This window comes from Hylobates moloch, unplaced genomic scaffold, assembly GCF_009828535.3.
Source record: "Hylobates moloch isolate HMO894 unplaced genomic scaffold, HMol_V3 SCAFFOLD_12, whole genome shotgun sequence".
Classification (NCBI taxonomy): domain Eukaryota; kingdom Metazoa; phylum Chordata; class Mammalia; order Primates; family Hylobatidae; genus Hylobates; species Hylobates moloch.
Genome location: NW_026652287.1, coordinates 48,502,576 through 48,527,822, shown reverse-complemented (window position 1 = coordinate 48,527,822; position 25,247 = coordinate 48,502,576). Strand labels below are relative to the sequence as shown.

General features: G+C 52.6%; 1 protein-coding gene across 1 annotated transcript; it reads left to right on the top strand.

The window, feature by feature from the left end:
• Positions 1-55: 55 nt before the first annotated feature.
• Positions 56-25,247, top strand: AKAP8 (A-kinase anchoring protein 8). The gene is made up of 14 exons (XM_032169987.2): positions 56-147; positions 2,835-2,873; positions 5,177-5,209; positions 5,745-6,024; positions 6,466-6,955; positions 7,453-7,582; positions 7,802-7,848; positions 9,909-9,942; positions 11,762-11,849; positions 16,030-16,171; positions 16,459-16,552; positions 17,301-17,431; positions 19,205-19,300; positions 23,437-25,247. The coding sequence occupies exons 1-14, from the start codon at positions 129-131 to the stop codon at positions 23,890-23,892; spliced, it is 2,079 nt and encodes a 692-aa protein (XP_032025878.1). The 5' UTR covers positions 56-128; the 3' UTR covers positions 23,893-25,247.

The following is a 25,247-nucleotide window of genomic DNA, read 5'->3' as shown; positions in this document are numbered from 1 at the left end:
CAATGGGATCGCGCGGAAGTAGTGACGTGTGCGCCTGGTCTTCCAGTAGTCGACGGCGGAGGTGCGCTGAACGCATGCGTGCTGTGGTCGCCTAGTAAAAGGGGCTGTTGGTGGGCCGCGTCGAAGACATGGACCAGGGCTACGGAGGTTTGTGTTGGCTGCTGGGTGCGGAGCGGGGAGGGAAGGCTCTGTGCGGGCGACGCAGCCGCTGCGCAGACGGCCGCGGGCCGGGCCTTCGTCCCGAGCGTGGTTGCCGCAGCCGGGCCCTGCGGAGAGGCGGCCAGGGCGCGCGCGCGCGCGCGCCCCTCATTGGGCTTTGGCGCCGTCGCTCCCGGGGAGTTGCGTGCGGATTGGCCGCCAGGGCCCGAGGAGGCGGGCGGGACTCGGGGTTGGGGCAGACGCCGCGGTGGGCTTCGTGGGGGCGTCTTGGGCCGTGTGGGCCATTTTTGCCCCTCACCTTCGGCGGAGTCCTTCCGGCCCCCAGCGACCCTGGGGTTTGCACTCCCGGCTTCCTCTTCCGAAGACGCCACAAAATGGCGGCGCTAGGGGGCGGAGCTACAGCGTGGGGTTGTGAGGTCGGGCCCGGGGAGCTGGGTCTGGGGCCGCGGGCGCACCGCGAGGGCCACCTCTCTCCCGACCTGCCCTGGACCCGCGGGGCCGGGTAGGGCCTCCGCTGGGCTCACGTGGCCCAGGGCGCCTGTCCCGGAAGCCATCGGGCTGCGCCGGGTCGGGCCTTTAGTCCCCGGTGCAGCGCGATGGGGCCGAGTGCGGCCGGTGCGAGAGTCAGCCTCGCCGGGCTCCAGCTCTGTTCCCGGCGCGTGCTGGCCTGGGACAGGATGGTGAGGGGCAGATGCTGAGTGTTCGTACAAAGCTGGAAACCTGATGTGTCCTGGGGCTGGTGACAGATTGGCAGTTCTCCTTTTAGACAGTCTTGTGGTGGCCTGGAGGGGCCAAGGGGCTGTGCAGGAGGGAACGTGTCCTTTCCCCACTTGGCCTTAGCGCTGGCCCTGCAGTAGGGCCGATCTTCTCGAGCTGCCTGCTCCCTGCTTCTGGAATCAGAGCCTTCTGGGAGCCAAGTTTGCCCACAGGGGATAGTTCGGACATGCTGGGTGGAGCTCGACTGGGTGTAGAGAAGCTAGTGGTCTGATCCTGGCTACAGGAGCTCGAGAAGTTGTCGATCTTGAGAAGTGGCAGGGCAGAAGTATCTCAGCACCAGAAATTGCAGAGAGAGGTGTCGGTCCTGAGGCGGCTGCGTGCGCGGTGTGCTTTGGTGTCTTCCGGGTCCTAGCGAAGGCTCAGCCTGACTCTCCTGGTCTTCCGCAGCCTGGGTAGATTTCACCATTCTTTCCCATCAGATCTTTTCTGCAGGCATTGTATTCCTCCTTTTCATTCTTAGTTTGGAGAGGTTTTTTTTTACCCCCTCTTCCTACCTGCCGAAAACCTTTCACACACAGTGGAGATAGTTCAGCTTCCCTGATTTCTTGTGTTTCAGGGAGGGTTTTAAGGTTAATAGTGCGTGCCACTTACACTAGAGCTTCGCAGAGTAGCAGTTTCTCGAGGTTGGTTACTTGCTGATAGAATCTGCAGTCTGCCTTTCTGCTGCACGGATGCGAATTTAGAAGGCTTTGCGCTATGACGGAGGGGAAGGCGTAGCATAGCAGAGGGCAAAACTCAGCGGTATGACTGGGTCAAGTCTCGTAACCCATGAGCCTAGCTCCCTTGTCTCTGAATGGCATTCGGGACAACAGGGTTTACTGGGTGCTTGTGGTGTATCGGCACGCACTAGGTACTTAGCGGGGGCGGGGGGGCAGGGGGGTTCTGGTGAGGGAGACATGGATATGTTCCTGCCTTATCAAAGTGAAGGCATTTAACAGGCATGGTGGCCACCCGCGCGCAGCTCAATGCTGGGCCCCAGGGACACAGAAATAAAGAGAACACAGTTCTCATTCTCCTTCCTGGTGGGACCAGACAGATGCCATAGTGGGCGGGGGGTGTGGAGGGGTGAAGAGTGCAGTCTGATGCCTTAGGGCCAGGCCAAGGCCCTGGGACTTAAATGTCCAGGGGATCCGTGGAGGGCTTAAAAGTGGCAGGAAGGGCCGGGCACAGTGGCTCACGCCTGTAATCCCAGCACTTTGGGAGGCCGAGGCGGGCGGATCACGAGGTCAGGAGATCGAGACCATCCTGGCTAACACGGTGAAACCCCGTCTCTACTAAAAACACAAAAAATTAGCCAGGCGTGGTGGCGGGCGCCTGTAGTCCCAGCTACTCGGGAGGCTGAGGCAGGAGAATGGCGTGAACCCGGGAGGCGGAGCTTGCAGTGAGCCGAGATCGCGCCACTGCGCTCTAGCCTGGGCAACAGCAAGACTCCACCTCAAAAAAAAAAAAAGTGGCAGGAAGTGCAGCTTAGAAAGATGCAGTTTATGTCACCAAATTCCCATGCTTATTTTCAGTTATGAAGTACTTGTGATGGCAGTCTGAACTGGTTTCCTACCTGTGTGGTGGGTTGGGGAACGTGTCCTCATGCTGAGTGGATTGTCTTGTGTTAGCCTCAGTTGTGGATGAAATCTTGGAGAGGTGAGGTCCTTGGCCAAGGTCCCTCTGCAGGGCAGAGCTGACTTCCAAGCCCACTTCCCATCCTTCTTTTTCTGCTTTGACTTCAGCCAGGTGGAATGCGATGATGCCATTAGCCAGCTGTGGGATGGCTTTATTGAGGGGGGTCTTCCTTCTTGTAAGGCTGGCACTGAACTGTAAGGAGATCCCTTTAGGAGTACCCCCAAGAGGACCCGTTCTCTGGTGTGACAAATAGAATCTTAACTCACAGGGTCTTCTTGCAGGCTACGGGGCGTGGAGTGCTGGACCTGCCAACACCCAGGGTAAGTGGGCTCTGCTTTGCGGGTGAGTCATGGGCTTCCCCTAACTCAAGGCCCTAGCATGGCAGAGCTGAACTTGGGTCAAGGGAGAGTAGTAGCCCAGGGGTCAGCAAACTTTGTGTAAAAGATCAGATAGTAAATATCTTTGTGGCTTTATGAGCTCCACAGTCTCTGTAGCAGGAAAGCAGTCATAAATGTGTGAAAGAGTGGATGGAACGATGCCAATAATTACTTACAGACAGTACAACTTGAAGATCATAATTTTTGTGTGTTATTAAATACTGTGTTTTGGTAAAATATTTTTGTTATTCTGAGTAAATTGCTGAGGGTATATCCAAGGTGTTTTTTTCTCTATAATTAACAGACTTTTTAGTACGGCTTTAAATTTAGTAGTGGAGTTTCATACACCCACCCACCTCCACTCAGGTATAGTGTCTCTCATTAGTACAATTTTTTTTTTCTTTTGAGACAGAGTCTTGCTCTGTTGCCCAGGCTAGAGTGCAGTGGTGTGATCTCGGCTCACTGCAGCCGCAGCCTCCCCAGTAGCTGGGATTACAGGCACCCACCACCGCGCCCAGCTAATTTTTGCATTTTTAGTAGAGACAGGGTTTTACCATGTTGGCCAAGCTGGTCTCGAACTCCTAACCTCATGATCAATCCCATAATCAAAGTGCTGGGATTACAGGCATGAGCCGCCACGCCCGGCCTCGTTAGTAAGATCTTTCATTAGCTGGGTGAGGCAGCGCATGCCTGAAATCCCAGCACTTTGGGAGGCTGAGGCAAGAGGCTCACTTGAGCCTGGGAGTTGGAGACCTGAGATCACGTGATCCTTTTATCCTACTAATAAAAAATTAGTGGGGCGTGGCAGTGCGTGCCTGTAGTCCCAGCCACTCAGAAGGCTGAGACAGGAAGATTGCTTGAGCCCAGGAGGTAAGGCTGCAGTGAGCTGTGATTATGCCACTGTACTCCAGCCTGAGTGACAGAGCAAGACCTTGTCTCAAAAAAAAAAAAAAAAAAGGCCAGGCTCCGTGGCTCACGCCTGTAATCCCAGCACTTTGGGAGGCCGAGGCAGGCGGATCACGAGGTCAGGAGATCGAGACCATCCTGGCTAACACGGTGAAACCCCGTGTCTACTAAAAATACAAAAAAAAAATTAGCCAGGTGTGGTGGCGGGCGCCTGTAGTCCCAGCTGCTTGGGAGGCTGAGGCAGGAGAATGGCGTGAACCCAGGAGGCGGAGCTTGCAGTGAGCCGAGATCGCGCCACTGCACTCCAGCCTGGGTGACAGAGCGAGACTCCATCTCAAAAAAAAAAAAAAAAATCTTGCATTGGTGTGATGCATTTGCTACAATTAATCAGCCAATGTTGATGTGATATTATTCACTATAGCTCATAGTTTTTGTTAATTTGTATAGTTCTCTGAGTTTTGACCTAGTGTGTAAGTGATGATCTCATGTCAAAATTTGTCATTGAATACACTTTAAAAGCTTTACCCCAACCATTTAAAAAGGTAAAATTCATCCCTAGCTGAGGGCAGAGCCTGAGAACATAGGGCTACGGGCAGTGTGCTGGTACTTATTTATGGGCACTGAAATTCGAAAATCCTAAGGGCTGTGCCAAGGCGGGCAGTGGGCTCGGTGTGGCCGGACTTTTTGCAGACCCCCACTCTAGAGTCAGGGTCATGATGCTAGGCTTGTTTGGGGGACCAGTGCATGCTCTCTGCTGGCAAGGCTTTCTGCTTTCTGCCAGCCCGTGTTCTAGGGCACGAGGGCTTCCTTTGTTTTCTGAGCCTGAGATCTGACTCGGGCAACATGGGGAGTGGGGCTGCTTTTGAGCCACCACCTGGTGTTTCAGAAGGAGGCCTTCCAAGTAACTCGTGGCACATAACGTCCTCTTGCTCGCTTGAGTTGAGGACGTGACTTTGCACCAATGCCTCGCTATGCAGTTGGCAGCATCTGCATTCTGGCTTCTGATGGGAACTGGCCCTTTACGAGGACTCTGCCTGGGGCCGGGCCTGGCCAATCTGTTGGCCAGCAGCCCACAGTGGACGAGCTTCCTGGGGAGCGTGCAGCATCCCTTCCCTTGCTCTGACGGAAAGTTGGCCTTGCCTGGGAGAGAGGGCTTGCTTGTGCTCAGCCTAGTGCTCTGTAAGAGTTGAGTGAGCTAAAAACACCCAAGGGTGCCTCCCTGAGCCCTGCGGAAGGAAGCCCTGGTCCTGGGGCTGTGGAGGGTGGAGCAAGGTGACAGCTGGGGTGTCAGTGCCTTCGTTCTGCAAACAGGGCTCTTGTGTGTTTTTGTTTCCCCTAAGGTGCATATGGAACTGGTGTGGCCAGCTGGCAAGGTAAGCCCTTCTGTAGGGGGGTCTGTGGGCGGGCAAGTGGGCCTCTGATCTGAAGTTCAGGCGGGTCAGCCCGTCAGGGAGGTTTGGCGTGGACTTCCTGGCTCTGTTTCTGAGGACACAGTCAGCCAGGGCTGCTGTTGTCTATATGGGGGTGCTGCAGAGGGCTGTGGTGGGCGGCCTCAGGGGAGCATGATGGGGAGGACTGCGACTGTGCTTTGGGAGCAGCGGTCCTTTGTGGGGCCTGTCAGCAGCCGGAACTGCTCTTCCCAGGCTCTCAGTCACCCAGCTTTGAATGGGGAGCAGGTCCTAGAGTCTGGCATGGAAAACCCGCTGCTCGGCACTGAGGCTGCCCCTTTCTCTGGCCACCTCCTGCTGCCTCTTGGCAGGTCACAGTGCAGTGTGAAGTGATGCCAGCAGCACTGGGTCCCACATCCCTTTTCCTTCTCCGTGGCAGCAGGTGCCCCTCCCCGGTTGTTCCACCACGGACAGGCCTCATGGCTGCCTAGGTCTGACTTGACTCCTCCCCCTGTGACAGGTTATGAAAACTACAATTACTACGGCGCCCAGAACACCAGTGTCACCACAGGCGCAACCTACAGCTACGGCCCAGCCTCGTGGGAGGCCACCAAGGCCAACGATGGCGGCCTGGCGGCCGGGGCCCCTGCCATGCACATGGCCTCTTACGGCCCAGAGCCATGCGCCGACAATTCCGACTCCCTCATTGCCAAGATCAACCAGCGTTTGGACATGATGTCCAAGGAAGGAGGCAGGGGCGGGAGCGGCGGCGGTGGGGAGGGCATGCAGGACCGGGAGAGGTGATTATGGACCCAAGCCCTTCCCCTGGGACCCCACACATCCCCACCTTTGTGCACATGGGAGTGGGCACCCACTCTTGAGGGAGGGCCCGTCCCCACCTTCCTCCTGGGTGTGGCATTGATGAGTTGGGCTCGTGGGCGGTCAGTGGTGTTACAATAGGACTTCCTTGCTTTTCTTCATGGCGGGGCTTAGGCGTGGTTGTTGGCTAAGCTCCCCGAGACTCCTTTTTTCTACATCGTGCTACTCCTGTGGCCAGGGGCTCTGTGTCCCCTGCTCAGCAGTGTTCCAGGGGGAGGGTGTTGGTTTGTTTTGGCCATCCCAGCACTTAGGTGGGATGCAGGGTGGTTTGGTTTGCTGTTTTGAATGTAAGGGCGTCGAAGTTATACTGAGGGAGTGTGGCAGTGGGTGACCGCCCCTGATGGGCTGTGCTTCCGTTGCAGCTCCTTCCGCTTCCAGCCGTTCGAGTCCTATGACTCCAGGCCCTGCCTGCCGGAGCACAACCCCTACCGCCCCAGCTACAGCTACGACTATGACTTCGACCTGGGGTCCGACCGCAATGGCAGCTTTGGGGGGCAGTACAGTGAATGCCGAGACCCGGCCCGGGAGCGGGGCTCCCTTGATGGCTTCATGCGGGGCCGGGGCCAGGGCCGCTTCCAGGACCGGAGCAACCCTGGCACCTTCATGCGCAGCGACCCCTTCGTGCCCCCCGCTACGTCCTCTGAGCCCCTGTCCACGCCCTGGAACGAGCTGAACTACGTGGGTGGACGGGGCCTGGGAGGGCCCTCCCCCAGCCGGCCACCTCCGTCCCTCTTCTCCCAGTCCATGGCTTCCGACTACAGCGTGATGGGCATGCAGGGGGCGGGCGGCTATGACAGCACGATGCCCTACGGATGTGGCCGCTCGCAGCCACGGATGCGGGATCGGGATCGGGTAAGCCCTCACAAGGTTCCTTCCGGCCACCTTCGCTTCTCTTTTTAGCAGCTTTATCGAGGTAAAATTTCCCCATCTCAACATTCACTTAAATGTTTTTAAGTGCGCAGTTCGACTTTTAGTTAATTTACAGGATTGTGCAACCATCCCCACCACCACAGTCTAATCTTCCCGTTTATGTCAACCAGAAGAGAAATCTCTGCTCATTAGTCACCCCTGTCTCCTCCCCCACCCAGCCCCCGACAACCACCACTGGTCTCTGGATTTGTGTGTTCTAGACATTTTGCACAAATGGAGTTGCGAAACGTGTGGCCTTTTGTTCCTGGCTTCTTTCACTCAGCATGATTTTCTTTTTAGTTTCAAACTATGTTGTCTGTTTGCTTTTGAAAAGACCTTTTGTGCCTGTGTTGTCTGATCCTACAACCTCCTTGTTCTTTTCTGTGGGGCATCTTCATGGCCCCGGTAAGTAGCTCATGGGGTGTGCTTGTTGTCTGTAGCCCAAGAGGAGAGGGTTTGACCGCTTTGGACCAGATGGCACGGGCAGGAAACGGAAGCAGTTCCAACTTTATGAGGAGCCAGACACCAAACTGGCCCGGGTTGACAGTGAAGGCGATTTCTCCGAAAATGGTATGTCCTGGGGACCAGGTGGGCCAGATGGATGTAGGATGGGTCAGCTGCCTGCTGGGGGCTCTGCCGGCCCCATCTGTGTTGTGGACACGCGCAGGTGGCGTGTTTCACCCCCACTTTGGTCAGGGCAGACTCACCCTGGATGGCGAGCTTGGGAGGGCGGAAACCGGCTGGGACCATTCTCCGGGGACTGACTTTTCCTCTCTTTGTGTCTGGCAGATGACGCAGCTGGTGACTTCCGCTCAGGAGATGAAGAGTTCAAGGGTGTAAGTCCACCAGGCAGCCCTTTCGCCTCTAGCGTGGGATTTCTTCTTTCTTCAATCACGCTTCCTCACAAAGGGGCAGGAGCAGCTGCCGTGGGAGATTTGACTACCTCTGAGTGGATTCAAGACCCTGACTTTTAGCTAGGTTTCTAAAAGTTTTCCACCTTAGCCGGCACGGTGGCTCACACCTATAATCCTAGCACTTAGGGAGGCTCAGGTGGGTGGATCACTTGGGGTCAAGAGTTCAAGACCAGCCTGGCCAACATGGTGAAACCCCGTCTCGATTAAAAATACAGAAATTAGCCAGGAGCGGTGGCACTTGCGTGTAGTCCCAGCTACTCGGGAGGCTGAGGGAGGAGGATCACTTGAACCTGGGAGGTGGAGGTTGCAGTGAGCAGACATTACACCACTGCACTCCAGCCTGGGCGACAGAGGGAGACTCCGTCTCAAAAAAAAAAAAAAAAAAAAAAAGTTTTCAACTTACAACAGACATTCCCTTTCTGAAAAAAGCTCCCAGTTCCTCTCCCTGGTCTCTAGGCCAGTAGATGCAGGGACTGTGGGCTAAAGCCTCCAAGCACAGGCTGGAGGCTCATTTGCTGCCAGCTCTGTGCCTGGTGCCGCTGACTGGTGTCCTCATCCTTCCATCCTCACAACAAGGCACAGGCAGGCAGCATTGGGGCCAGTTCATAGCCAGGACCACCCCAAGCTCTTGGGGAGGTGCCTCAGCCACCCCAGTGTAGATTCTGATCCAAGTTGGAGGTGTAGGGCCTGAAGGTCCAGCGTGGGAAGGAGGGCCTTCCCCAAGTCCTTAGAGTCACACAGGCAGGGAACAGGCAGGAGATGGTGGCTTTTCGGGTTTTCAGAGTCTCACTTGATCCGTATTTTGCTGGTCTTGAGACTAGGAATCTCTGTAAACCTGCTGATTGTTAATTTAGCCATATGTTCACTGCCTAAGGAGTTAGCTCTGTTCAGATTCTCAGTTGAATCATTTTTATCTATACATGATTTGTTATTAAGACATTAGGTAAATATAGGCCTGGCGTGGTGGCTCATACCTGTAATTCCAGCACTTTGGAAGGCCAAGGCGGATGGATCACGAGGTCACAAGATTGAGACCATCCTGGCCAATATGGTGAAACCCCGTCTCTACTGAAAATACAAAAATTAGCTGGATGTGGCGGCGCGCACCTGTAGTCCCAGCTACTCGGGAGGCTGAGGTAGAAGATTTGCTTCAACCCAGGAGGCAGAGGTTGCAGTGAGCCGAGATCACGTCATTGCACTCCAGCCTGGGAGACAGGGCGAGACTCCATCTCAAAAAACATTGGGTAATATAATAAAAGTTGGAAAAAGGTGGAATCTTTTTTTTTTTTTTGAGACGGAGTCTGGCTCTGTCGCCCAGGCTGGAGTGCAGTGGCGCAATCTCGGCTCACTGCAAGCTCCGCCTCCTGGGTTCACACCATTCTCCTGCCTCAGCCTCCCAAGTAGCTGGGACTACAGGCGCCCACTACCATGCCCGGCTAATTTTTTGTATTTTTAGTAGAGACGGGGTTTCACCATGTTAGCCAGGATGGTCTCGATCTCCTGACCTCGTGATCCACCCGCCTCGGCCTCCCAAAGTGCTGGGATTACAGGCGTGAGCCACCGCGCCTGGCCGGTGGAACCCATTTTCTATGAAGAATACCAGAACTGGCATCCCCCAAGTGAAACTCTCTCTCCCTACAGTTGGTGAACAGGTTCCATTCATAGAATTGTACGGGTGGGTCTTTGTGGCAGGGCAGGCAATTCTGCAGCTTAGGAGGAACCGAGAGAGGGTGGGTGAGTGGCTTTTTAGAAAGGTCATTGTCACAGAATCTCTGAAGGCAACTGGGAGTAATAACAGGACACACAGGCCCTGTCCTGAGCCCCGGAGGCTGGTCCTGACACACTGTGGCTCATTTTTGGTGGCATAGCAACCTAGGTCTTGGGTGAGACTGCCCACCAGGCAGTGGCCAGGGACTGGGCTGGTTGTGGAGAGTTCTGGACACACCAGCTCACTGCCGGACTTTGTGTATACTCTTTTCCAGGAGGATGAATTCTGCGACTCTGGGAGGCAAAGAGGTAGGCGTCACCATGTCCCTTGCAGCTTTCCTATGTCTTCCCGGCTGCCCCGCACTTACTGCCCAGCTTCTAAGCAAGCCAGGGGCCTGGATGGAGGGGCCCGTGGCTGTGGGGGAAGAGGGGCTGCAGCCACCAGATGGGCCTTGACTGTGGCGATCAGCTGACACTTTGCTTCAAAGTGTCTGGGGCAGCATTTACTGGAAACGGGTCTGTCTGCCTGACCCGATGCGGGCTGCAGTGGGGATGGGGGGCAGCCTTGGGTGTCCACCACAGTTGAAGTTTGTAGGGAAGGAGAAACATGAGAGAAGAGGCCCCCAGCCCATTTTCTGTGCCCTCGGCCAGTGCATATCCCTGAACTGTTTTCTCTGGGGCTTCCTTTTGTCCAGTTCCTTCAGTCGCCTGCCCTGGGCCATGCTGTGAGCCTCTGTGGTGGGGATACTGAAACTGCACTGCAGATTGCTTCATGCCTGCGAGTGTGTGACATCAGACACCTGCGGGGTCGGGAGCACCCAGGCCCACTGGGTCTTTGAGAGGCAGGCGCCCTTCAGCAGGTCTCTCCATGTCCAATGCAGGAGACCAGAGGGTCTGCAGCAACAGCAGAGCAGGCTTAAAGCCTGCACAGCAGGGCGGCCTGAGGTGCCGCGGCCTGGAGCTCACCCTGAAGCCACTTGTTTCTTTACCTGTCCTGTGAGTCTTTCCGTAGCTGGTTACCCCAAGGATCACAGGCTGGCTCCTCAGTGGCCCTGCTCCCATCCATTCTGAAGGTCCTTGGCCTAGATGCTCCTCCTGTTCAGGCTTAGCCAGCCCTCTGCGGTCCTCCCCCCCTTGACCCGCAGCAGTCCTGTCCATAGCACGGGGCGCCCCGAGCGCTTAGCGGCACAATGCTAAAGCAAAGGTGACATGTCTGTTGCGCACAGGTCCTGCTACCTACCCGGGATGACTTTGCTATTAAACAGCAGTCATAGTTTCAGGCAGTGACCTCTTGCCAAAAATCCCACACGCCCTTTTGAGAGGCTTCTGAGCAGCGCACGCCGGTCGCCATCTTCGTGGGACAGTCTCGGGACTGGCATCAGGGGTAGGGGTTACAGTTCAGATGCTTCTCCAACCTTTTTTCAGCGTCCGTCCCTGGCCTCATGCTGGCACGATGGCCGCGTGGCTCTCTGAGGATCTCCTCTGCTGGCCCCGGGGGACGGACGGGAGGACCAATCGGTCTCTTCCCAAATTTTTTTCTAGGATTGCTTCCCACGTAGCCCTGGGAAAGCCCTAGATTGACGGTTTTTGTGAGTGGAAGATAGAGGTCGGGCCAGCAAGGACTGTCAGACCTGCTGAGGCCCTAGTTCAGACGGGGCCACCAGGACGTTCGTCACGGTCCACCTAGAGGTGGGATAGAGGGCGGCGGAGCAGCTGCTTCACTTCCTGAGGCCTTCAGCTGCCGCCTCTTCGTCCGGGGAGAATGGGCTTCTCCTGTGATATTGGGAGAAGACCCCATCGCAGGGCATGAGATTGGACAAGCAGGATGGGGAGGACAGAGGGAGCAGGGGGCTGTGGTGCACATGGGGTGGGCAGGCTGTGTCCCTAGCCCGTCCTGGCCGCCTCAGGCCATGTGGGGAGTTTGGTGACTACTCCGGGCTCTCACCCCAGGCCCGTGTCCACCAGGAGTCTCTGATGGTGCCTTGGGGCATCCTGGACCCTACCACGTGGTGCAGGCAGTGGCAGGGCACAGGGTGCGGTGGCCAAGCTGCAGCCCCCCGACCAGGCCCTGGAGCTCAGCTCCTTTGCAGGACCCTCAGAGCGTCTCGAAGGGACTTGTGTGTTACAGGAGAGAAGGAGGACGAGGACGAGGACGTGAAGAAGAGAAGGGAAAAGCAAAGGAGAAGAGACAGGACGCGGGACCGTGCAGCTGACAGGTGAGGCGCGGGCACACACCCCCACAGGAGGAGGCGGACCTGGTGCGGTGGAGGTGCTGCTGAGCTCACCTGTCCTCGCTCCACAATGCTGGGGGCCTGGTGGCCTGACTCCTCTGGCCAAACCAGTGGGAGGCAAAACAGTAAACAGTTGGGAGTGCAGAAAAGACCATCACTCATTGTGCTCCCAGCATACGGGCTACCTGTCTCCTAGGACGGCTGGGACGTTGCTTTGGTGAAGATAGGTTTCTGTTCTTGCTTAGAGGATTGGTGTTTGACTCCTGTGTCTCTATTCCTCTGGAATCCCAGCCTTGCTGGTGGGTCTGTGTGGTCCATAACTGCTCAGCTGGGGGCTCTGTTACTCTCCTGCCGGCCTGAGGGGCATCCCTGTCCCCTGGCCTGGTGTCTGCCATCTCTGACAGTGTCCTGTGTTCACCTTATCCAAATCCACACCACCCCTGGAGTTTGACATAGCTAGGAGACAGATAGAGAGATGGTCCTACCATCAAGATTTTGTCCCACAATAGAAAAGGATTCCAAAAATGTTGAGCCCAAAGGATGTCATCATGAGCACACCATGTGCCTGCCTCTCCCTGCCAGGAGTTAAGTGGCTTCTGACTAGAAACTGAAATCACCAGTGATCATGTGATGCTGGGGAATCCTTGACCTTAAGGTTCACATGGGACACTGATTTTCTTTTTTTTTTTTTTTTTGTTCCTGAGATGGAGTCTTGCTCTGTCGCCCAGGCTGGAGTGCAATAGTGTAATCTCAGCTCACTGCAACCTCTGCCTCCCGGGTTCAAGCAATTCTCCTGCCTCAGCCTCCCGAGTAGCTGGGATTACAGGTGCCTGCCACCAAGCCTGGCTAATTTTTGTATTTTTAGTAGAGGTGGGGATTCACTGTGTTGGCAAGGCTGGTCTCAAACTCCTGATCTTGTGATCTGCCCGCCTTGGCCTCCTGAAGTGCTGGGATTACAAGCGTGAGCCACCGTGCCCAGTCTGGGCAGTGATTGTTTTGTTCAAAGAAATGCTTAGTAAAAGGGGCCAGATGCAGTGGCTCACACATGTAATTTCAGCACTTTGGAAGGCTGAGCCAGCAGATCGCCTGAGGCCGGGAGTTCAAGACCAGCCTGGTCAATATGGTGAAACCCATCTCTACTAAAATTACAAAAATTAGCCAGGCATGGTGGCAGGTGCCTGTAATCTCAGCTATTCGGGAGGCTGAGGCAGGAGAATCACTTAAACTTGGGAGGTGGAGTTTGTAGTGAGCCAAGGTTGCACCACTGCACTCCAGCCTGAGCGACAGAGCAAGACTCTGTCTGAAAAAGAAAAACGGGCTGGGGGCAGTGCCTCACGCCTGTAATCCCACCACTTCGGGAGGCCGAGGCAGGCGGATCAGATCACCTGAGGTTGGGAGTTCGAGACCAGCCTGACCAACATGGAGAAACCCGGTCTCTACTAAAAATACAAAATTCGTCCAGCATGGTGGCGCATGTCTGTAATCCCAGCTGCTCGGGAGGCTGAAGCAGGAGAATTGCTTGAACCCGGGAGGTGGAGGTTGCAATGAGCCAAGATCACACCACTGCATTCCAGCCTGGGCAACAAGAGCGAAACTCTATCTCAAAAAACAACTCCATCTCATTGAGCCGAGATTGTGCTATTGCACTCCAGCGTGGGCGACAGAGCAAGACTGCATCTCAGGAACAAAAAAAAAAATCACTGTCCCATGTGAATCTTAAATCAAGGATTCAAAAAAAAAAAAAAAGAGAAATGCTTAGCAAAACGAAGCCAGGAACCAAACGCAGAACTGTTTCTTCTTAAGTGGTACGGGAACATTGAAACCCTTGTTATTTTAAACAGATAAATGATGGACAGAGTAGATGACTTTTCATGTCACATGGAAACTGAGATGACATTTTCTTTTTAATTATTTTTAAACTTAAATAATCTAATAAAGAGACGGGTCTTTCTCTGTTGCCTGGGCTGTTCTTGAACTAGCCTCAAGAGATCTTCCTGCCTTGGCCTCCCAGAGTACTGGGAGAAGGGTATAGAGATGACGTTTTTTTACTACTTTTTGCTTTTTTTTGTTTTGTTTTGTTTTTGCTTTTTTTTCATCTTGTATGTTCTTCCAATGAACAGGTGACTTTTTTAAAAAAAGAAACCTTTAGAGAGTGTGCTAGTGACTGAGGATCTCTTTTTTTTTTTTTTAACCCTTGGAGATGGGAGTCTTGGTGTGTCGCCCAGCCTAGAGTGCAGTGGCACGATCTCAGCTCACTGCAACACTCCACCTCCTGGGCTCAAGTAATCCTCTTACCTCAACCTCCCAAGTAGCTGGGATTATAGGCGCCCGCCACCATGCCCAGCTAATTTTTGTACTTTTAGTAGTGATGGGGTTTCACCATGTTGGCCAGACTGGTCTCAAACTCCTGACCTCAGGTGATCCACCCACCTTGGTCTCCCAAAGTGCTGGGATTACAGGCATGAACCACTGTGCCTGGCCATGACTGAGGATCTCGAAGGGACTTGGAGGAATTTTCACGGGGAGGCAGAGGTGTAGCAGGGAAGCACACAGCTCATCAGCAGCTTCCTGACAGTGCTGTGTATGAGCCCCGGGAGATTGTCCCCTCCCCCCATCCGTAGGGACTGTCTGCAGAAGCGGAAGTGTCTTCATGGTGCTTGTCAGAGGTCAGAAGCCAGGCATGTGGAGTTGGCAGAGGTGAAGTCCTGAGTGCCACAGGGCCTGCACCCCTACACCAGAAGGGCAGGAGCCTCCAGGAGAGAGCCAGGGAGGGAGCACCCCAGTGTGGTGGCCTGGGGGCCTGCAGGCTGTTCTCCCTCGCCATGCAGCATGGTTGCTTTTGGGGAGGCTTTGAAAGCCTGTGACAAAGAAGCCTCACTTTTTATCTGTAGAATTTGATGTGACATGTCTTTATGTGTAGTCTCATGGCAGAACTGATACTGGGTTTTGTGTTTTGAATTGTGCGAGGTGTTTTGTCTGCACATAAAATGAAGTTGCCTTGTGTCATCCCAGTGCCTGCAGAGAGAAACTCATCTGAGAAGCTGTGAAGCTAGATGCTGGGCCCCAAGAGCTGCCAGCCAGAGCCTAGGGCATCCCCAGTTCCAAGCAGTTGCAGCTTTCTGGTGTTTTCTCAGGGGCTTTGGGGCCAGAGGGGCTGCAGTGCCAGCAGATTACCATGCGAGTCATTTTCCTGAGATACCTGCAAGCCTGTGTTCCCATTCTTCAGCTGGGGACGTTTGGGTAACTGCGGTTCTGTTGCCCCTTGGGAAGTCGGAACTCTTGGTTCAGCAGCCACTTTTCCTGGCTGAGTGTGGTGGCATGCACCTCTAATCCCAGCTACTTGGGAGGCTGAGGTGGGAGGATTGCTTGAGCCCAGGAGTTTGAAAACAGCCTGAGCAATATAGTGAAATCTCATCTCGAGAAAAAAAAAATAAGTCTGGGCGCAGTGGCTCACGCCTGTAATCCCAGCACTTTGCGGAGGCTGAGGCAGGTGGATCACCTGAGGTCAAGAGTTCAAGACCAGCCTGGCCAACATGGTGAAACCCTGTCTCTACTAAAAATATAAAAAAAAACAGACCGGGCGCAGTGGTTCACGCCTGTAATCCCAGCACTTTGGGAGGCTGAGGTGGGTTGATCACGAGGTCAGGAGTTCGAGACTAACCTAGCCACCATGGTGAAACCCCGTCTCTACTAAAAATACAAAAATTAGCTGGGAGTGGTGGTGGGCACCTGTAATCCCAGCTACTCGGGAGGCTGACGCAGGAGAATCACTTGAACCTGGGAGGCAGAGGTTGCAGTGAGCTGAGATCGCACCACTGCACTCCACCCTGGGCGACAGAGCGAGACTCTGTCTCAAAAAAATAAATAAAATAAAATAAAAATACAAAAATTTAGCCAGGCTTGGTAGCGGGCCACTGTAATCCCAGCTACTCGGGAGGCTGAGGCAGGAGAATCGCTTGAACCCGGGTGTTAGAGGTTGCGGTTAGCTGAGATCGCACTATTGCACTCCAGCCTCGGCAACAAGAGCGAAACTCCGTCTCCAAAAAAAAAAAAAAGAAGAAGAAAAGAAAAAAAAAATTCCTGAAAATCCTGTTTATATTTCAGCTCTCCCCAGAGGTGAGCTGATGCTCCCTGCTTCACTCCCCTCCTTGTTTTCCTTCTCTAGAATTCAGTTTGCCTGTTCTGTGTGCAAGTTCCGTAGCTTTGACGACGAAGAGATCCAGAAGCATCTGCAAAGCAAATTTCACAAAGAGACCCTGCGGTTCATAAGCACCAAGCTGCCTGACAAGATGGTGGAGTTCCTCCAGGTAAAGGACACCTGGACCCTGTCACCGCGTCTCCTGCCCATCCTGCAGGTGCCGGATCCCTTGAAGGAGGAAGGGACATCAGAGGCTATACTTGGCCAAGGTTTCCTTTCCCAGATAGAGTAGCTGTGTAAGTCCCTGAGTCACGGGGACAACCAAGAGCTCCAGTCATCGTGCTGTGCTGCCCCATGCAGCTGCTCTGATAGCTGCCTGCCTAGCCCTGGCAGCTGAGAAATGTCCACACGTGCCCACCTCTCATTTTACTTTATGCTGTCTCCAATCCCACCTAGGAATACATTGTAAACAGAAATAAGAAAATTGAGAAGCGGCGTCAGGAATTGATGGAGAAAGAAACCGCGAAACCAAAACCAGATCCTTTCAAAGGTGAGTTGTGATCCCAGGATGAGTGCTTTCCTGGATGGTAGTAAGGCATGTGATGGGACCTGTAAAACGTGGCGCAAGGCCGGGCACGGTGGCTTACACCTGTAATCCCAGCACTTTGGGAGGCTGAGGCGGGCAGATCATGAGGTCAGGAGATCGAGGCCATCCTGGCTGACACGGTGAAACCCTGACTCTACTAAAAAAAATACAAAAAATTAGCTGGGCGTGGTGGCGGGCGCCTGTAGTCCCAGCTACTTGGGAGGCTGAGGCAGGAGAATGGTGTGAACCCGGGAGGCAGAGCTTGCAGTGAGCCAAGATCGCACCACTGCACTCCAGCCTAGGCGACAGAGCGAGACTCTGTCTCAAAAAAAAAAAAAAAAAAAGTGGCAGGAAGCCAGCCCAAGGTGGCTGAGAAGGTGATGACGAGACCTGTGGGAAGAGCGCTCAGCAGCAATGGAAAGAAAGAAACCTTCGGATGTGGCCTTGCATGGATTGCAGCTTGTATCAGTGACGTTAAGCACTTTCATGTCTTTTTCTCCTTGGTTTGAAAAGAAACAACCAGGAGGAACAGAAAAGCTGAAAAGTGCAGAATTCCCAGCTATAGAGGCCGATGTGCTGACCCATACTTCCCATAGAAAGGCAGGCTATGCCCTTCTGATTCCTTAGAGTTGCAGGAGTGGGCCCAGTTGGGGAGTGGGAGGAAAGCATCACTTGCTGTCCCAGATCCTACAAGACATGCGTTTCCTGGCAGGGATTGGCCAGGAGCACTTCTTCAAGAAGATTGAGGCTGCTCACTGCCTGGCCTGCGACATGCTAATTCCTGCACAGCCGCAGCTCCTCCAGCGGCACCTGCACTCCGTGGACCACAATCATAACCGCAGGGTGAGTCTTCCTCCCCACACTGCCTGGGGTACGCATTGCAGGGCTGCGGCTCAGAGCCTGCTGTGTCTTATGGGGAATAACAACATCTTTAGGGGTTCTTGCTATGTTTCAAGTCTATCACTTCCATCGATGAGTTGTAAGATTCGTCTCAGTTTTTAATAAAAATGTGAGAAAATGTGTTGCTTAGACTTGATTGAATGCAGTAGCTGAGATTCTCCTGATAGTGTTTCCACGTAGGTCAGTTTCCCACTAGCAGAAGGCCTGGGGGCTTCCGTAAGCTGAAAGGGCCATTGAAAGCCGAGTGGCCCAGGGGACTTGGACTACAGGACTGGTTCTGTCCTTACCTAGCTGCTGGGGCTTCAAGCTAAATGTTGAGCCCGGGGTCAAATGTTGAAGATGCTGGAAAAATACCTTATTTGAGTCAGATGAGTATTTTTAGCATTGCAGACTATAGAGGCCCTATCCAGCAACAGCTCTACCTGCTGTCAGTGCAGAAAAGCAGACAGTGAAGAGTGCCTGTGGCTGCGTTTGCTCCGCAGCCTGTCACTTTCTGGCCCTGGGTTAGCAGCTCTCTCCTTAGTTTACTCAGCTATTAAATGGGGAGGTCAAGAGCTGCGCACCCATCTCACAGTACTGTGTTTTGGTTTTGGTTTTGGTTTTTTGGTTTACGTTTTTGTTTTTTGTTTGTTTGTTGTTTTTTTTTTTTACGGAGTTTCACTCTTGTTGCCCAGGCTGGAGTGCAGTGGTGTGATCTTTCACTGCAACTTCTGCCTCCCAGATTCAAGCAATTCTGCAGCCTTAGCCTCCTAAGTAGCTGGGATTACAGGTGCCCACCACAATGCCTGGCTAATTTTTTATATTTTTAATAGAGATGGGGTTTCACCATGTTGGCCAGGCTGGTCTTGAACTCCTGACCTCAGGTGATCCACCCGCCTCAGCCTCCCAGAGTGCTGGGATTACAGGCATGAGCCACTGCACCCAGCCCCTGTACTGTTAAAGATCAGCTGAAAAGCAGTATACAAACAAGGGACTATTGTGCAAACGAGTCAGGCTCTAAAACAGTCAGAGACTTGGTGCAGTCATAGTTGTGTTTCTGTTTGTTTGTTTTTTTTTTAATTTTATTTTTTGAGACAGAGTCTCACTCCATTGCCCAGGCTGGAATGCAGTGGTACAATCTCAGCTGATTGCAACCTCCATCTCCCAAATTCTCAATGCCTCAGCCTCCTGAGTAGCTGGGATTACAGGTGTGCACCACCACACCCAGCTTATTTTTATATTTTGTAGAGACAGGGTTCCACCATGATGGCCAGGCCCGTCTCAAACTCCTGGCCTCAAGTGATCCACATGCCTTAGCCTCTCAAAGTGCTAGGATTACAGGCGTGAGCTGCCACACCCAGCATAGTCATACTTTTGTTGTTGAACTTATGAAATCAATGTAATCCCAAAAACTGAAAAGAAAGAGCTTGTCCTTTTCCACCACTGAGGCCACACAGCCTTTCATTTGTAAATGCTCTTGTTTCACCCCCAATTCGTGCTACATGGGTATCAGTGGTGCATCTTTGCGTTTATCTCTTAAGATTGCCCAGCTTTTCCAGTTTGTTAGTCTTGGTTGCACAGTCTCTGGAGCGTTCTCTCTATTCTTGGAGCCTGGCGTTTTGAGATTTGCCTCTCTGCATAGGGCTGATCTCAGGATGACTCGGCAGAGCCTGGCTGGTTTGTTCTCTTCCTTAATCTTTGCCATTTTTAAGAGCTCACATTTGGTTCCCTTTGCAGTTGGCTGCTGAACAGTTCAAGAAAACCAGTCTCCATGTGGCTAAGAGTGTTTTGAACAACAGACATATAGTGAAGATGCTGGAAAAATACCTCAAGGTTTGTGCTTGCGAGTACCACAGACAGGAAAAGCTTTCAAAAGGGAAGATGAACCCCACGAGCAGGGAGTTGAATCCAGAGTGCAGCGTTTAGCATTTCTGAGTCTTTTGACAGTTGGGGGACACTGGAATGCATCAGGCTCAGGAACATGACAGCTGGGATTTCCAATGAGTCACTGCTTGCCTGGGGACTCTGGGGATGTGGCGCTGCTTGATAATCAGTGTGTAATGGATTTTTACCATGAAAAATCCTGATTGTTTAGCCTTAAAATTCTGAGCAAATGATGGTTAAGTGCTTTTTTAAGAAAAACCCAAGGTTAGCCCTACTCGGGAAGCTGGGATGGGAGGATTGCTTGAGCCCAGGAATTTCTGAGGCTACAGTGAGTGATGGTGGTACCACTGCACTTCAGCCTGGGTAACATAGCAAGACCTGGTCTTTAAAATAAAGGAAAGCGGGGAGCTGGGAGTTACGGCTCATGCTTGTAATCCCAATAGTTTGGGAGGCTGAGGCAGGAGGATCCCTGAGCCCAGGAGTTAGAGGGGTTACGATTGCACCACTACACTCCAGCCCAGGTGACAGAGCGAGACCACATCTCAAAAACAAAATCCAAGGTACATGAGAATTTTCCAGGAGAGAAGCTAAAAAGAGATTTCATTGATAGAGCCAACTGACAGGGAGGTTGAAGGTGAGGGGTAGTGAAGAACCAGAGCCTTCATGATGGGAGCAGCATATCAAAGTCCCAAAGTGGGTGCTCATGGAGAGAAGGCTGCTTGGAAGAGCTCCCAGTTCTTCCTTGTGAAACCCGTTTTGCTCAGTGTTCATCCCAGGACTTTAGCATTTGGGGCAGGTGGCTAAGTCCCAGCCCACAACCTGACTTCAGGACCTTTGCCCTCCTCAGTTACTAAACACTTCCATATTTGACAGTTCCATCCATGAAAGGCACAGAATCTAAATAACCAATTGAAGAAACATGACTGAGCCGGGCGTGGTGGCTCACACCTGTAATCCCAGTACTTTGGGAGGCTGGGGTGGGCGGATCACTTTGAGCTCAGGAGTTCGAGACCAGCCTGGACAACATGGTGAAACCCTGTCTATACAAAAAATACATAAATTAGCCAGGCATGGTGGCATGTGCCTGTGGTCCTACTCAGGAGGCAGAAGTTGCAGTGAGCCAAGATGGTGCCACTGCACTCCAGCCTGGATGACAGAGTGAGACCTTGTCTCAAAAAAAAAAAAGAGGGAGGAAACATGACTGATGAATATTTTACCTTTGCAGCTTAAGCAAGGTAAAAGTTTCTTTTTTTTTTTTTTTTTTTTTTTGAGACGGAGTCTCGCTCTGTCGCCCAGGCTGGAGTGCAGTGGCGCGATCTTGGCTCACTGCAAGCTCCGCCTCCCGGGTTCACGCCATTCTTCTGTCTCAGCCTCTCCGAGTAGCTGGGACTACAGGCGCCCGCCACTATGCCCGGCTAATTTTTTTTGTATTTTTAGTAGAGACGGGGTTTCACCGTGGTCTCAATCTCCTGACCTCGTGATCCGCCCGCCTCGGCCTCCCAAAGTGCTGGGATTACAAGCGTGAGCCACCGCGCCCGGCCTAGCAAGGTAAAAGTTTCTAGAGTCAAGTGTGGGCCCAGGCTTTTAAGCGTCTCTCTCTTTTTTTTTTCTTGAGTCAGGGTCTTGTTCTCTTGGTACCCAGGCTGGAGTGTAGTGGTGTGATCATAGCTCACTGCAGCCTCAAATTGCTGAGCTCAAGAGATCCTCCCCGCCGGGCGCGGTGGCTCACGCCTGTAATCCCAGCACTTTGGGAGGCCGAGGCGGGCGGATCACGAGGTCAGGAGATCGAGACCATCCTGGCTAACACGGTGAAACCCCGTCTCTATTAAAAAATACAAAAAAATTAGCCGGGCGGTGAGGCAGAAATGGGTGAACCGGGAGGAGCAGTGAACCGAGTCGGCCCTGCTCCACCTGGAGAAGATCTCAAAAAAAAAAAAAAAAAAAAAAAAAAAAAAAAGAGATCCTCCCCACTCAGCCTACCAGGTAGCTGGGACTGCAATAGTACACCACCACACCTGGCTAATTTTTTTTTTTTTTGAGACGGTGTCTTGCTCTGTCACCCAGGCTGGAGTGCAATGGTGCGATCCCGGCTCACTGCAAGCTCCGTGTCCTGGGTTCATGCCATTCTCCTGCCTCAGCCTCCTGAGTACCTGGGACTACAGGCGCCCACCACCACGCCTGGCTAATTTTTTGTAGGCAGATGGGGTGGCCGGGCGCAGTGGCTCACACCTGTAATCCCAGCACTTTGGGAGGCCGAGGCGGTTGGATCACAAGGTCAGGAGTTCAAGACCAGCCTGGCCAAGATGGTGAAACCCCGTCTCTACTAAAAATAAAAAAAAATTAGCCAGGCGTGGTGGCGGGCGCCTGTAATCCCAGCTACTGAGGAGGCTGAGGCAATCCGGGAGGTGCAGGTTGCAGTGAGCCAAGATCGCGCCATTGCACTCCAGCCTTGGCGACAGACCAAGACTCCGTCTAAAAAAAAAAAAAAAAGAGATGGGGTTTCACTGTGTTAACCAGGATGGTCTCGATCTCCTGACCTTGTGATCCGCCTGCTTCAGCCTCCCAAAGTGCAGGGATTACAGGCGTGAGCCACTGCGCCTGGCCACACACTGGCTAATTTTTTAAGACAGTCTTGCTCTGTTGCCCATGCTGGTCTGACCTCAAGTGATCCTCCCGCCTTGACCTCCCAAATTGCTGGGGTTACAGGCGTGAGCGCCTTGCCCTAAGCATCATATTTTAAAACATGTTTCCTAATCTGGTAATGATAAGTTTTAGTTTGCTTGTTTTAGACTACAGATAGTTTTTTTATCATATACTTAGGAGAATTTTGTCTTCTGAGGGAGTCAGACTTGGATTTGAATCTTGATTTGCCACGTTGCCCAGGCTGGTCTCGAACTCCTGAGCTCAAGCAGTCGTCCGGCCCCAGCCTCCCAAAGTGCTGGGATTACAGGCATGAGCCACTGCACCTTAATGAAACTAAAATATTACGTAGTGTTAACTTCCTATTACATGCCCTTTTTTATTTTATTTTATTTTTGTGAGACGGAGTCTGGCTCTGTCGCCCAGGCTGCCAGGCTGGAGTTCAGTGGCGTGATCTTGACTCACTGCAAGCTCCGCCTTCCAGGTTCACGCCATTCAGCCTCCTCAGCCTCCCGAGTAGCTGGGACTACAGGCGCCTGCCACCATGCCCGGCTAATTTTGTTTTTGTATTTTTAGTAGAGATGGGGTTTCACTGTGTTAGCCAGGATGGTCTCGATCTCCTGACCTCATGATCTCCCCACCTCGGCCTCCCAAAGTGCTGGGATTACAAGCGTGAGCCACCACGCCCGGCCTCATGCCCTTTTTAAAAAAACATCAAGTTAAGGCTGGGCTTGTGAACTTTTCCTCACTGTTACATGCTTGATTAAAAATCACAGGCCAGGTGCGGTGGCTTGCGCCTGTAATCCCAGCACTTTGGGAGGCCAAGGCAGGTGGATCACCTGAGGTCTGGAGTTGCAGACCAGTCTGCCCAACATGGTGAAACCCCATCTCCACTAAAAATACAAAATTAGCCAGGCATGGTGACTCCTGCGTGTAATCCCAGCTACTCAGGAGGCTGAGGCAGGAGAACCACTTGAACCTGGGAGGCAGAGGTTGTGGTGAGCCGAGATCGCGCCGTTGCACTCCATCCTGGGCAACAAAGAGCAAAACTCCGTCTCAAAAAAAAAAAAATTGCAGAATGAGCCGGGCATGGTGGCTCACACCTGTAATCCCAGCACTTTGGGAGGCTGAGGTGGGTGGAAACCCCATCTCCACTAAAAACCCAGGAGGCGGAGGTTGCAGTGAGCCGAGATCGCACCACTGCAGTCCAGCCTGGGCAACAGCGAGATTCCATCTCAAAAAAAAAAAAAAAAAATTGCAGAATGTCTCCCCAAGGTGTTTTCTGAATCTGTAGGCTCTGAGAACATGTAGGATTCACTCCTGTGGCGTAATTTACAGAAGTGTTTCCCTTGTGGACTGCTGGTTCTGGAAAGCTGACATCCCCGCAATCATGGGCCTCCTGAGCTCTGCTTACACCACACTGACCTGCGTTTCCTCTTGGCCAGGGTGAGGACCCTTTCACCAGTGAAACTGTTGATCCAGAAATGGAAGGAGATGACAATTTAGGAGCTGAGGATAAGAAAGAGACACCTGAGGAGGTGGCCGCGGACGTCTTAGCAGAGGTGATTACAGCAGCAGTGAGGGCCGTAGATGGGGAAGGAGCGCCCGCTCCAGAGAGGAACGGGGAGCCGGCTGAGGGCGAAGGCCCCATGGACACAGCGGAGGCCGGTAGTGATCCTCAAGCTGAACAGCTGCTGGAAGAGCAGGTGCCCTGCGGAACGGCATCAGAGAAGGGCGTCCCCGAGGCCAGAAGTGAGGCTGCAGAGGCTGGAAATGGCGCCGAGACAATGGCAGCAGAGGCAGAAATTGCCCAAACCAGAGCTGCTCCTGCCCCAGCTGCCATGGATGCTGAAGTGGAACAAACTGATGCAGAGTCCAAAGATGCTGTTGCCACAGAATGATGCTCATTTCCCTGTTCCAGGGAAGGCGTTGGGATGATGGACGCGTTGCTCTTTCTCCCTTGGTTTGTAAGCAGTACAAGGGCATGTGCTCCCGGAATATGCTGTAATCTAATTTTGGTGAAGACACCCAGCCGTTTCCTCCTGAGCAGTGCCTCTCACGGCTTGTCTCATGCAGTCGTGTGGCTTCTTGCCCAGGTTTGAAAGCTGAAGTACATTGTCCTTAGCAGCTGTAACATGTCTCTTGACACTGCACTTGGAATAATAAAGGTTGGGTGATTATATCTTGATGATAGATTACTTGTTCAATACAGCCACTGGTGGAATGCTTCCTTTTTTATTTTTTTCCTTAATTTTTTTTTTGGTTGGGAATAGCTCAATACTAGGAATATATCTTGCTCTATAGAGGATTTTTTTTTTGTTTCAAGCTTCAGCCTTTAACCTATACCTTTGTAGTGTACCATATGGTGTGTGACTTTCACAGGACTTGGCAGCACCTGGTTCACATTTGGCACTGACCATGTCACATCCATGCACTCTCAAAGGCCAGAAGTATCTGACCGACCTACGCCACTGGAAACACACCCACCGCAACCTCAAGAACCAGACTGTGCAGAGGGCATTGCATCCCAATCTTTAGTCCTTGCTGAATCAGTTCTCTAAACCTCATTTGTGTTCCACCTCTAGACTACTTCAGGTTTTTTTCCTTTAAAATCAGTTACTACCACTCAAATGTATTTACAAAGAAAATTTGGCCAGGCATGGTGATGCATACCTATAATCCCAGCACTTCGGGAGGCCGAGGTGAGAGGATAGCTTAAGCCCAGGAGTTCAACACCAACCTGGACAACATAGCAAGACCCCGTCTCTTAAAAAAAAAAAGAAAGAAAACTTGATGTGATTCCCATAGATGGAATAATCCAACATAAATTGCCATAGATAGAAGCTATCTGTAAAATGAATATATGTTTCATTTTAGAGAAATAACTATTACTTTAGATCTTTCCAAACTGAGAAAGGGAGGCTAGCATGTGTCCAAGGTTAGCACGCAGCAGAATTTCCTAAAATTAGAAGAATTGGAAGATCCTCCCCTTTTGAAATGGCCCTGCTGTGTCGGTTTCCCTGTGGCCTTTTGAACTGTACATCTCACATGTTGGGAAACGCTGGCCACTGGGAAATCATTAGAAAGGAGGCAGTAAAATATTTGCCAAGCCTCTACTCTATACCAGGGGCTAACTCACCAAGCACATTCTAGGAATTGGGCCCTGCTCCTGAGGAGCCTTAGTGGAGATTCCAGGTGAATATTTATGAAAAAGTCAACATTAGAACTGAAAATGGAAATAAACTGCTTGATAAGA

Excerpts from the sequence above, each read along its gene's own strand:
- AKAP8 (XM_032169987.2), top strand. Across the intron at positions 7,849-9,908 it reads GAGATGAAGAGTTCAAGGGT|GAGGATGAATTCTGCGACTC; the intron begins GTAAGTCCACCA and ends ACTCTTTTCCAG. Across the intron at positions 11,850-16,029 it reads CGGGACCGTGCAGCTGACAG|AATTCAGTTTGCCTGTTCTG; the intron begins GTGAGGCGCGGG and ends TTCCTTCTCTAG.